Source organism: Rhea americana, unplaced genomic scaffold (genome assembly GCF_003343005.1).
Source record: "Rhea americana isolate MKP2758 unplaced genomic scaffold, rheAme1 scaffold_47, whole genome shotgun sequence".
Taxonomy (NCBI): domain Eukaryota; kingdom Metazoa; phylum Chordata; class Aves; order Rheiformes; family Rheidae; genus Rhea; species Rhea americana.
The window spans coordinates 4224946-4239113 of record NW_028186612.1 but is presented as its reverse complement, the minus strand read 5'-3'; the positions used below and the strand labels follow the sequence as shown (position 1 = coordinate 4239113).

General features: G+C 38.8%; 1 protein-coding gene across 3 annotated transcripts in view; it reads left to right on the top strand.

Annotated features, from left to right (window-relative positions):
* The window catches only part of CRHR2 (corticotropin releasing hormone receptor 2), a 146273-nt gene that overhangs the window by 126872 nt on the left and 5233 nt on the right, over nt 1-14168 (top strand). For all 3 annotated transcript variants that reach the window (XM_085316493.1, XM_085316491.1, XM_085316492.1), the window contains 3 exons: nt 3454-3539; nt 5111-5246; nt 6274-6315. In XM_085316493.1, the coding sequence (XP_085172619.1) occupies nt 3454-3539; nt 5111-5246; nt 6274-6315 (264 nt within the window). The remainder of the gene's footprint in view (nt 1-3453; nt 3540-5110; nt 5247-6273; nt 6316-14168) is intronic.

The window sequence follows — 14168 nt, the reverse complement described above, 5'->3', positions numbered from 1 at the left end:
CTCAGAAAGTCCTCAAAATTGCCCATTGCTAGGACTAGGGAAATTTTGCTAAGCAAAATTGTCCAAAGCTAGGACTCTGTATTTGGAACGTATCATTGAATGTTTTGTACTTATGCTCTTTCTTTACACATGAGGATATTCAGTGTGGTCACATGAATGGGTCTCAAGTCTGACATTTGTCCTTAGGTAACTGCCAGTGCTTTGAGGGGGATTTTAAGAGTGTTTGGTAAACATAGCAAAGTGCGACTGTGTGAGTAAATGTTAGATCTAGAGTTGGGACCAATTTTTAAAATTGAGACCCTCCCTAAGAGTCTAGAGGGGGTTATATTTAGATTTGCTATTTATAAAGTAGCCATTTATGAGAGTCAGGTCTGGTAATAAATTTCTCAGGTCTGTGTCTGTTTCTGTAGTTAAATACAGTGGAACTTGGGATCAATGTTTCTGAAGCCTTGGTTGAGAGTGGGACAGATTTTCTGTAAATGGCAGTTATTACTGTGTCACCAAAATGCCAAATGGGTTATGGTAACTAGCCTTTTGCCAAAAAGCTCTTCTCTTCCTTCATACCTTTTTGCAAATCAATATAATTTTGTATTCAGAGCAGCTGCTTTTCCTTTGGAGAATATTAAGACTATCAAGATAGGATGCATTTCATCTAACTCAGAACAGAAATAATTTTGCCTAAACATAGATGCCTTTTGAGTTGCTCCAGCAGCCCCACATGGGGCTAGCAGAGATGACCAGACCCTCCAGAAAGTGCACGCCTTTCTAAAGCTTGAAGTTGGGCAGGATACACACACCATGGCACCAAAAATGGCTCTCATTGCCTGTGTGTAGGCAATTAAACATAGCCCTATAATATTAATCTATAGTCTTGGCTGCCTGTCTATGCGAGTCACATTAGTAGTCATGTTCTATATAGTGGAAAGAAAGAGACACTTCAAAGTGAGAAGTGTCAACTCATGCTGGAGTAGACATCTCAGATAGATATGAGGAACAGCTATGTAGAAGTAGCTATTTTTCTCTATTCGTTATTACATGAGCTGAAGGTGACTAGCTCAAGGGTAGATACCTAGCTTAGGGCCTTCTGCAGAGCTGCTCACTTTTGCTGCAGAAGTGAGACCTACAGCCTCCTCTCCATTGTTTGAGAGGCTGCACAGTGAAGGAAAATCTGGGAAGGAAGATGTAAGAGGGTCAACAGGATGACACTAGGATGTTTACAAGAACGTCCATCTTATGGACACATATATTACTACAAGCATTAACAGAAGAGTCAAGAGTCACAGTCAGTCTGAAAGGCACACTTCCAACTTACTGAGTACATCCTCAGGTAAATTTTAGTGTCTACCTTCAGACACCCAAGTTTGAACACTTTGGTTCAAATGGCTAAGGATATGCAGCCAGTTCAATGCAAGGACTGGGAAGATAAGTCAGGGTTAGTGGCTGAGGCCTGTGTTCTGGCCTCAGTGTTCCTCTCTGCCAATCTAGAAGGAGGTTGTATGTCACAATAATGTTCCTAGCAGTCTTTCCTCTCACACCTGGGACAGCTTGCTGAAAGTGGGCACATATGTTTCATTTTAGGGACTATAGAAATCCTGCCTGTTTTCCTGTTGCTACTCTAGGCAGACGTAGTCTCTTATCAGCAAGAGTACCTTGAATGGCACTAGGTGTCGATRCTTAAATAGATGAATTCTGTTCTTGATTTGTCTTCTATGGGATGATCAGCTCTTAGTGGTACCCAGCACAGAGCGTATATTAACCAAGACACTATTAACAGTGTCAACTAGATGAGCAAGTAAGCTGTCACCAGGGATCAGTGCAAACATATATATTAACTTAGGTAAGTATTAATAAAATAGTTTTGTATGAYATTGTTTTCTTTGAGAACCTCTTGGATGGGGAAGCTTAGGGAAAATGATGGGAGAAGGAAAAATTGGTTTATATAGAATAACAGTACTTCTAGTGATGTAACTTCCAAACTTTTCAGCTAACAGTTCTCCTTCTGGACTGATGAATCATATATCTGCAACTTAATTTCAGAGAAAATCAAAATCCCTAATTTTTCTGATGCAGCCTATGGCAATTTGAATTTCCAATTCTCTGTTGTCACATCAGACTAGGGCTCATGAAACTTGAAATGCTTTTTCCATTAAGGTTCATCATGTTAATCCCATATGACTAGTTCTGCTTATATTTGGAACTTGACCTTGCCTAAGACTCTATAATTCCATTTGACAACTTCCATTATGATTGTGAAAACTGCGAGTTTTCACTTGGTGTCTTTTTTCATCCTCGATAGAGRTAATCCTAACCTGGCTGTGAGCTGATGAAGAATGTTGTGATTCAGTAGTAGTTTTTCAGAGGCAGATCTTTTCTTCCTGTSGTTGAAGAAGACTTCCATTCATCTCCTCCTCAGTAGCAACTGGCTGAACATTCCTCTTCTTGTTAAAGAGGAACTGTACAGTTACCAACAAGAAGAATTTAACATTCAAGTCAAATTAGTAATTTGAAGCCATTTTGGTCTCTGTTAAATAAAGTGAGAACCAGTTGACCTGGAGCTCTTAAATATGACAAAGACAATTTGCAAAACCCAAACTTGCTCCAAGGTGCCAMACCCTTCTGCTGATCACAGCCTAGAAGTCAGAATCTTCTTTTCATTTTTTTTCCTTTCCTGTTTACACTGAAAGGAAACTTATATAAGAAACTTATTAGCATATGTTACATAAACAGTAATTATAGCAAATTTCAATTCTGAGCAATGAGATTTCAAAAGATATAATAATTACGCAACTCAATAGATTAAAAAGGCAAGTACTGATTCACCATATCAGTTTACTTTAAAGACAGTGCAAAACAGCAGCCATTTTGCAGGTAAGGTTCATCTGCTCTGTTGTAAATTCCCCTTTAGAATGAATTGAGTAGGCTTCACAGAGTATAAAAGGTGTCCAGCATGACTAGCTCACACTGGGATCTCTGCAATGTATCTTTGTACTTTGGGTCCTTGTTCATCGGAGCCCTACCTAACCATTACAACCTTCTGTGGAATAGGAAAGTAGTTTCAGACAACAGCCTTATGAACACAGCACAGTACTGCCRCATAATCTATGTGAAAGACCTTGGGAATCCAGCTGAGGTGGAGGCAGATACGTGTATTCTAACAAATCCCACACTTAGTTCCTTATGGCACCCAGGAAAGGTGGAGCGGGCAGGAAAAATGAGGCTCCTAACTGGAACGATTAGGTTTGTACTACATTTTCACTGAAGTTTTGAGAAGATTAATTGCTGCTGGATATTTGTTGCATAAGCTGATATTTCTGGTAAACTTCTGAGTCTTCTGCAATCAGTGGTGAAACAAAGAGGTTGACTTTAGTCGGATCAGAACTACAAAACGTGTCTCCTCCTTTAACCCACTGTTCAACTCATTGTCTTTTTTTYTCTCTCTCTCTTCCTTTCCAGATAAATTTTGTATTTCTGTTTAACATAGTTAGGATTTTAATGACAAAACTGAGAGCTTCAACCACCTCAGAAACAATACAATACAGGTAAGTCAGCTGATACTTCTTGCTGTTTGTAGTCTTAGGAAAGAACTGCCTTCCTTGTCTTGTCCTTGTTCCATCTTYGTCTTTTCAGATGCCACAATTTATCTTAGAGGATATACTTCTTGTCCCTTGAGCTCATACAGTTAGGTACATGGTATTTATTTTTGCAGGCTATCTATAAAAGCATGCCTGCATTTTTTCTGTCCAATCCATTTTAATGTCCAAACCATGCAAATAACCAAGGCTTACAGAGACAGATGGGCATTGCAGCAGCTACCAGCCTATTTACATCTTTTTATTTACCTCTTAGACTTTCGCRTGCCTTGATATGCATGTGAAGGGGTCACACAGAAAAATGCACAATGCAATGTCATTAGCTAACTCATCCTGAATCATGCCCACTTACTACAGTACTTCAAGAAGAAAAGTTTTTCCTCTTCCAATGAATGCTGAACTGTCAATGGGAACCAGAATCCTATGAATTTCTAAATGTGCAAAAGCATATGAATTGTATTATATAAATGTATATGTTATAATTGATTTCACTGATGACTAGACCATTCATTCAGTTGATCTGGAGAACTGGAACAGAAATGTTCAGTGTCTGTTGAATTACTTCTCTGTCCAGGTCTCTAGCATTGTAAAAGCAAAACAATACATTATCAAGACTTCCTAATAAATAATATCCATGTGCATACTAAAATCTTTGCTTTCTTAAGATTCCAGAAGAGTCAGAAGTTAAAGGGGGACAGAGCAAAGACCTAGGTCGAAGCACTTCTGTCTGTGGTCAATAGCAAAATCATTACTTTGCATTCACAGATTACTGTGCAAGCACAGGTATTTACAATAGGATTTAATGATTGCTTTAACATATGGAGTGTGGAAATGAAGGGTGTTTCTGCCCTCTTCCATTTGCTGGCATGAGTATTAGCATAGCCACTCAATGGAGTTGTGTCAGGGGACTGATCCTGAACTAATCATTACCTTTTAATGGAGTAGCTTTTCAAGCAGATCAGTCCCTTGAGCTGGGTGATGATGCAACCTCACAGACTAGCACAGCAGAAAGGAAAAGACAAGGATGTTCATTTAGGAAGAAATGAAGGAAGAAAGTATCTCCCTTTCTCATGCTCAAATCTGATGAGATAAAACTAGAACTAGCACAAAAAACTTTTGATTCAAAACTCAGTACATTTTTATTCCTTGCTTCAGTTGGCAGATATCATTAGACATATTAGATTCTGAGGCAATCTGAAGTAACTGTCTTCATCCTTGAACAGATGATGGTGATCTTATCTCTGTTACAAACTTTGGGAGGGAATCTTCTTTCTTGCACTCTAAATGGAAACCCTTTTGATTGCAAGCAAGCCTGGAGCAAACCTTGTTGCTCTAAAGCTGGGCACTCCAAAGCTCTGTTACCTAGTATTAAATGATGTGGCAGATGATAGTTTAAGACTGGCACTCTAATATGACACTGACTGTGTCTTTGTGCTCCCATGCCTGCCTGCCTGTTTGTGTTTAGCTGCCTCTCACTGTTTTATGCTTAGGTGCTTGTATTTTCTCTTTCCTCCCCACAGGAAGGCTGTCAAGGCAACATTAGTCCTTCTGCCTCTGCTAGGCATAACCTATATGCTTTTCTTTGTCAACCCTGGTGAAGATGACATTTCCCAGATTGTCTTCATCTATTTCAACTCCTTCCTACAATCTTTTCAGGTAAGAGTCCTGGTATTAATTGCTGCTAAAAGGATCCTGTGTTCTTCAGCAGTGAAGCTTATAGCAATGAAATCCACAATACAAATAATAGTAGGAAAGAGTTCAGCTTCGTAGTTCATGCTTACTTAATAGATGTATGCAACGTCGTATGACTTGCAGCTCTCCTCTCAGGTGCATATCAAAGGGATTACTATCCCTTAACATCAGCCATTTATATGTTCATTCTTTAGCTGAAGCTCTTCACCTAGGCTCCCTCTAATGCTAGTGGAGAAAGGTGATGTTTCATCCCATTCTAAATTGACTGGGAGAGGAGGAGGTACCTGTCTCTCTTCAGTGAGTAGAGAGGGAGCTGAGATTTAGACTAGAATTTGCCAAAGCAACGGAAAACAGCTCTGCGGTGTTGGGCTTGCTTGTGTAGGACATGAGCTATATTGCCCACCCTCTCATCCTAGCTCTTCTGTAGTGGTGCATACATTCAGCCATTAGACCATACTAAATGTCTAAGGAGTCGTAYTCCATCTCCTCCTTCCCTTGAATTTAAGAGGAGTTTTGCCAGGATGTATAAGACAATGGAAAGTGAGAAACTGCCCCAGCTTTCTGGACTTAGTACAAAGGCAGACTGAACTTAATATGTTCAGCCACGTACTTCTGTTTAGGTGTGTCCTGTGGCTTTACCTGTACTTTAAGACCCTCTTGAACTGGGTATAACTGTGTTTGACATCAGCATATTACTTCTGTGGAAATGGGTGCTATTGTATTCAGGATATCAATGCAAATATTTGGTGCAGTTGCTCCTCTGATCAGTGGAGTTGCTGTCTGGACTTTGGCTCTCATGTCTTGTTTGCAAGCTGCAACCCGCTTTGTATTTTCTGAATGAAAGTGTAGTGTAGAGATTTAGTCTGTCTGGAAGTAAATCRTCTCAACAAGAGTATGGTTATGGTCAGAATGATCTCAAGATAAAGCTCAATCCCAAGTTCTGCTTGTTAAAATACTTACCTAATAATTGATTGCTTTCTGTTGTTTCTAGGGTTTCTTTGTGTCAGTATTTTACTGCTTCTTGAATGGTGAGGTAAGTTGTATCCTCTGTTGTCAATGTAATTAATTCTTGGGAGGTGGAACCTACCTGATTGCCTGATTTTAGGGAGATGAGATGTATTTGCACAAGGTGGTAGTCACATCAGTCTGGTGCTCTTGAAGAAATTTCTCCTAATGTGCATCTGAATTTCTCAGCCCTATCTGTGGGTGACCTTTCTTCAGAAAACTATCAAATGCAAGTTATCGCCTGGGAGGTCAGAGCAGAGGAAAGGAAGTCTGCTTTGATTGTGAAACTTTTGTTCCTCATCAACAGACTTCTTTGAAGTTTCTCRTTAATTCTGAAAATGATTTCTGGGCATATATGTGCATTACTTCTAAGCTGTACTCTGTTAAGGATATGCTGTAGGTGACCTATTTTTATGAAGAGATTTCCCTGCTGAGTTAAGTGATTTATTTTTTCTGTACAGACATCCATCTCTGAGTGATTAATACCTGTTGCATTTAAAGAAGAGGGTGGGGGCCAGGGTTCATGCTGTTCCTCAATGTTAGTTTGGGGGACTGCTACTCATGCAAGAAATATCTCACTAATTCCTCTCAATGTTTGACTTAACACCTTGAAGTGTGAGAGGTTTATATATTTTCCCTGCTTACTCTGCTAGCATCTCATATATTTGCATTGTGTGTCATCTTTGTCCAATTAAATTCTGGGCCTCTGCAGAAACTAATTCCACATCTTAATTATTCCTGCTATGTCAATATRTTTCACATGTGCTGCTTTTTAATCTCATTATGGGCTCCCTGTGTGGTGTTATGAGAAAGAATGGGCATGTCTTCTCACCAAGCTGCTCTGTAACATTTTCTATACCTCAGCCAGTGAAGTGCCAGTACTTTTCTCGCTTGTCTTCTTATTTCTTCTTCTTCATCAACTTTGGAGTGATGTGAAAAAGAAGCAACACTGCTTTCTCAAACAAGGCACATTCTGTCTTTATAGACTGGCAGTAGGTACAAACTCTTTTCAGTTGTCCCATGTGACAGGACACAAGGCAATGGGCAGAAATTGAACCACAGGAAGTTCCACCTGAACGTGAGGGGGAATTCCTTGTGAGAGTGACGGAGCACTGGAACGGGTTGCCCAGAGAGGTTGTGGAGTCTCCTTCTCTGGAGATCTTCAAGGCCTACGTGGATGCAACCCTGTCTAACATGCTCTAGGTGACCCTGCTGAGTAGAGGGGGTTGGATTAGATGATCACCAGAGGTCCCTTCTAACCTTACTGATTCTATGATTCTATGATAATGCCTGTGACAGTAGGCAGGTAMAACTGAGCTCCAGATATGAGGTATGAAAAAGTTGAGTGTGGTGGTTAAGAGGTCACAAAAAGATACATAAAGGCTAAGTGCCTTAACCACTCAGTGCCTTAACCACTGGGTAAGGAAGTATGGTAGTCAATGTAATTGTAATTTTCTGTAGTAAAGCTCATACACAGACGAAAGTGATCAAAGTTTTTGTCTTTTTGCAAATATGCTAACTATGAAGGTCAGCAAAAGTTAAAAGAGTGTTTACTCAGTAACTTCTTGCAACATTTAAACAAATATGTCCTTATAACTTGAGTGGAAATTTGTTGTTTCTCCCACCATGAGCTCTTTGGCTTCCAAATCAGAAGACTTACACAATTGTGCTACTTGGACAGTTCTGATGTCTGTGCAGAAGGTAGCACTCCCAGCGCTTGAATTGAATATGGCACATATTGGTTATACAAAATGACACCGTTAGAGGTCTAGGTCCTGATTTTGCTGTGCTTGACAGTTCAGCAGGGGAATCACTGAAGTAAAAGAGTGAAACTATTAAATTGCAGTCCATGGGAAGAATTGCATATGGGGTGAGTTTAGTTCCTAATGTTTTGGGGTAGAAGTTTGACCTGCAAGTACAAATCCCCTTCCCCTCATTTCCACAGCACACAATGTTTCAGATAGATCTAGACTAGCTTTGTTGACTACAGTAAGAATTAAGCCCKTGGGCCAGGTCTTGAGAAGGTATGTGTCAGCCAAGCCCCCTTACTGCAGATATGACCTTCCCTGTCTTAAAAATGAAAGGCTTTCTAAATTGATACATGTTACACAAGTTATTCTGGTGTATCTCTGTTTGAGATCAGTTTGCTATATTACATTTGAGTTGGCTTTTCCAGTGATCAGCATATGTTAGCRATACAGAAGAGAACAGCCYCAAGTTTGATCTTTATAAAAACTAYTTTTAATATAAATCTAAACTTGCTTTSTTGTTCAAAAAACTGAGCATTGTTCTTTTTAATCAGCATTTTTGTTTCTTTCTGCTTTTTTGTGACTCTTTTGAATCAGAAAGCRCATGAGATAAGATGACTATGTGGTATCTCTAGAATTACATGATGCAGGAATTTGCCACCTGAAATAATTTATTGTCATGAGATTTAAAATGGCTTTCCAGCTTTCACCTAACAGTAAATTTCCAGATGATACATATATGTGATGTGTATATGTTTTTGTCTTTGTGTGCAGATTTACTGCTGGTGCAAGTCAAAGCAGAATTTCAATACATTTGTTACTTGAAAATACATTTTARGCTGGATTTTAAATGGTAAATATAAATGCCATTCAGATTTCAGTGTGAATTTGTATATTGACAAGTTGATTTTGCCCTTTATTTTTAAAGGAGTTTTCAGCTTTTTCACTAATCTTATGCAGAGTGCTTGTAAGCCCATTTGATTTAATCTTAGTGGTAAAGAGCATCTCTTCACTTCTGAGAAAACTGAGAATGAGAGCTCTTTGAGAATTTAAGATGTTATGAAAAATAGCATAATGTACAAAGATGTATGTATTTACATCATATCAGTTAACAAAAATGAATGTGAATTATTGACTTTTTTTTCAATGATTGCAAAATCAAGATGCTCTTCAAACACACTTCTCCAACAAATGAGAAATCACAAGACTGAATTTAATTTCAAGTAACYTTCTTTTAAAGTTTAAGATGAAGTTTTTTGGAGTATATATAGATAAATTGGCATGAAGCTGTGATGAAGAGAACAAATTTGCACTCAGAAATCCCATGGGAAAAATGTTTATTACAGTCTTTAGGTTTTTTAAGTTGTTGAAAATTATTCTTTCTACATCAGTTATCTAATAACAAGACAATAATGTTTAGGAAAACTGCTTTGATTCAGAGCATGCTTTCATAGTTTCATAGCTTTCATAGAAAATCATAGCATGATTTTAATAGAATCATAGAWTCAGTAAGGTTGGAAGGGACCTCTGRAGACAGGCTCTTCRTGGTGGTGCATGGTGGGAGGATGAGAGATAATGAGCATAAATCGAAACGAGAGAGATTCGAACTGGATATAAAGTGAAGTTTGGAGAAACATTTTCACCATGAGGACAATCAAGCAGTGGAAAAGGCTGCCCAAAGAGTTTGTCTATTTTCTTGGAGAATTTCAGTRTCAAAGCTATTCTTATGATTATTTTCTTCACATGATATGAAACCAAGGAAAACAGTTGCTATAGTTTCACCACCAAAAAAGGCTTACTGTTGTTAGGCCTAACCATTGGCCAATGAATACAGCTGTTAACTTGGGCTTTACATAGGAAAGCATCAAGAGCCAGCAGAAGAGACATAGTGACTCTCACTAGCACTTAAATTGCTATCCCTTAAGCTCTAGGCTCATGGGTCACTTAGAGATTCTTCACRCTTTTGTCTCCATTTTCTTGTTTTAGTACTTTAAGATATACCTTCTACTTACAGGCAGATGCATACAGCATTTTTTTTTCATTTCTCTTCCTTCTTTGAGTGATTTTGRATAAAACATCTTTAAAGGAAGATGRGTCTTCCCTCCAGCTCCTTCTCTAGTGTGATATCTACCTTCACAGCTGGAGCTCCATACTTCTGAGTAATTTTCTCCTGAGAGAAAATAACATATTTTAGAAAGAGAGGGAAAGAAGACAATTACAGTGTTTGACCTTCCAACTGCATCTGCCTACATAATTGTTTTAGCCTGGGTCTTGATTTGGCTGCCGTTCATTGGCGTTGGGGGAGGAGTCCAGATCCTGGATAATGTAGTGTCTCCAGCAAAAGGAAAGAAAATGYTTTCAGCCAACCACTGGTAACACTCCATAGGCAGAGTGTTTAACTGATAGGGTTGGCTCCGCTCCTGTTAGCTGATAAAAGCATGATGGCAATAAGATGATAAGGGGGAAGGATCCCTGCCTCCAGAGAATGCCTACCCTTGTTATTAAGTGCCTTACATAATTTCCAGAAACTATCAGTGTTGAAGGCAGAGGCATGAGAAGTAAAATCCATCACAGAGTTCTGGGATCCTTGGATGGGAGATGATAACCACATAACATATGGTTATATTATAACCATAACAGGGTGCTTGTGAATGAAGGTGATGATGTATTAGAATGAATCAAGTTTATGAAGTGATAGTGCTTGGTGAAGGGATATGCAGAGAAGAGTTGACCCCACTGTCAACTGAATGAAGGAAACAAGGGAAATACTGATTAAATGTTATATGTATATGTACATATATATATATATATATATATATATACACACACACACAAACCACAGTGAGGGTGTTTAATCAATGGAAGGGGGTCAAGAGGTGTTTTGAGAGGTCCATTCTGTCTGGATAAGGCCCTGACATAACTTCAAAACTGGATATAATTTGTAAACTAGACTTACTTGATCATTGAATTGGACCAGAGACCTTCTGAGGCCCCTTCCAACCTTAGTTATTCTATAATTCTGTGAAATTTATGTTTATAGTAAGGTGGTTGTTCTTCAACTATGTTTCTGCGGGATACTTAACCAGCAAGAGTCATGTCTGAATTTATTCTGCCAAGCGTGAATTCTCAGCTCAAGCAGATTTCATATTCCAGTATTATCTGGTCAGTATCAATAATCAGCTATGAATTAACATTTAAGATGGAAATCAATTAGCTAACTTAGAGAGGAACTCTAACCAGTGAGGAGTAGAACAGGTTACTTCATTAGATGACAGAATAAATTATTCTCATAACAAGGTGCAAGGAAGGGATAAATATATTTAATTTTTTGTATTGACCCTTTACCCAGGCACCATCTGTCTCTCAAAATCTATTAAGCTCAGAGTAGCTTATTTTGATCTGATCTTCTTGGGAGGCTATTCATTACAGTTGTCAGCTATGAATCACCACCTAAATGGTTAGTCATCCATCTGCCCATCAATCTAAGCAGACTTCACATTATTCATTCTGAACCCGAAGGACGTGCATTAAGCGTTCCTTCAAATCACTGCATAAATATGAAATGGGGGTGGAATAGAAGGCTAAAGCTTAATCTTCCATAATAATAACTGCTTTCTTATCAAAGGGGCACAATAATGTGGGTGTAAGTACTGCTCCTGAATGCCCCTTGAGATCACTGCTCTGTGTAAAGTCAACTCAAGGAACCAAGTCTTCCCTTTGGGACCAGCAGGCAACAGTTCATTCCAGGGCTGCAGTTTCCTGTATATACTCATGTCCCTCAATCAGGTGTGTTCTAGTAGAAAGTCACCTTCATTGGTGTGACTCCAGTAGGTCTCTTCAGACTGTCACTTCTCTGTGAGAGAGAAAGGAGTGAAGAGAGGTCTAGGCATAGTGAAAGGTAGGAATTGATCTGAGGATTTTTCCCCACACACCTTTCACTACACCACTGCTGTCCTGAGGGTGACACCAGAGTAGTCCTTAACCTTTGTTAAGCACAGAGGCTTGGAGTGGGATGATCACGTTTAGTGTCCCTCACAAGTGTTTAATTCTGCTCCTCACTGGTGCTCTGTGGCCCAGAGCGAATGAGCAATATAGCCTCTCCCACAAAATGTGCAGCAAGTCTTTACTAGTCAGAGTTGTGCTATCTTCTCAAATAGTTACATACATTAACAAAATTGCGTTATCATGATTTTAGAAATTAAACTTCAGCCTCCCAGTCKGACAGGTGCTCCAGAACTATCCGTCCATTACAGAGATATATGAAATTGCTGCCAAAAGCTCTGTTTCCCAAAGAATGAATAAACTGCGGAGCAGTAAAACAAGGTTTTCTACAGAGAAAAAGAATCTTAATGGTACATAAAATACCGATGTGATGTAGGCTGTTTGGGAAAAAAAGGTCTATGTAAGTTATATTCTCCTAAGATTACAAGATATGTTGCCATGAATTCTTTTGTCTCTGCAGATTGTTTTGACTATATTCCCACCCAATGCTAAGAGGGTTAAGCACTGATAATGGCATTTTTGTATAGAGATGTTTGGCTGTCTCTTTTGTCTAACAGTAACATGGCCTGAGGGTTTGGCTTTACTGGGAATCTTGTAAAGCCGTACCAATATGGTGAGAGATGGCTGTAGAACATAGGTATATTCCCTTAGTGATGTAATTTATTTACAAAAATGAATATAAACACTCCTATTTTTCCAAGTGCATTAGAAACAACCAAGAGGAGTTACTCTCCTGTAAATCCCCAGATCTGTCACTCCAGTGAACTCTGTACTCAGGAAGTTCTATTTCTTTGGTTTCATTCAGATTTGCGTTTAATCTTTCCAAGGATCTTTCCAAGGATCTGGAAAGGCTTGGCCTGTAGACTCCTTATCAACATTTACTGTAAATGTCTTTTAGATTAAGTACTAGCCTTCCTTGAAGGTGGAAGGACACCCTAACCATATGGAAAACTTTCAACATATCAAGGTATCATCTYCTTACTTTCATTTAAGTGCTATTAYATAATGGATGGAATTCATCCTCCTATCATTAGATACACATCTGCAGCTGAGCTGATCACCCTCTACTCCTTTTATAGGCTTTAGTTCACCCAGCTGAGAGTGGAATTCATCCAACCTATTTTAGATATCTCCTTTTGATGAACTGTTACAAAGTTCCCRTGGCTTTTTCTGACTGTGTCTCTTCTGCATACAGACAGTGGCCAGGCCTTCAGGAGTGTCAGGGGTGTGGATACCACTAYAGGATCAGATGCAGAAAGACCAGTGCCCTAAAAGTTAAAAACTACATATTCATTTCCCATTTGCTGATCTGGACACTGCTTGAAAGTCCTTCTTCCTCATCCACAAGGAAACTGAATGACTCTCCATCAAATTTGCCACAATTTGCAACACCATCCATAACCAAAGATGTTTAAAGTCCAAGGTTATCTCTACTTACCAAARAGGTCTGAAGCTTGGCACAAATGTACTTAAGTGCCGGTGGAACTTTTTGAATTTATCACCAAGACCTACTTTCTTGGAGCAAAAATTTGATTTGTTCCAAAGCTCTTTACAAGCTATGCAAACCTTTTTCATCTGTTTGAGTTGCTTCTGGATCAAGTTTTCTGGGAATAAAAAGCTGCATATAAGCAAAGCAAGAGCTTAAGTGAGAATATATATATTCACACACCATGAAATATCATGATTATTTGATAGTCATAGAATGACTGTTGTCCCTCTGCCCCTTACTCTATTAATACTTTCATGAGAGACATGTTCTTGGGGGATAGAGCATGGAGGCATCCCAGTAGTCTTCCTTTGAACTTCCATTACTCTCATGGCTCCATTTAATGCTATTTGTATTATCAGACTTTCTCCTTTTCCCTACATTACTGCTATTACATTTTTGTGTTACATCGAAAAGCCCTGAGTGGATGGACCCCTTTGTTCAAATCATTGTGTAAATGGATCAGGCTCCTTCCTCAGCTCATTTCTCACTGATAGCGTCAAGGAATTAGCCATCAGCTAGTGTCTAGCATAGATAATAGCAGCTGATGCCTATTATTTAAAAAACAAGCCCTCTTTGAATGTTTTCATCCTTTCTTTTTTCTTTTTTTTTTTTTTTTTTTTTTTTTTTTTTTTTTTTTTTTTT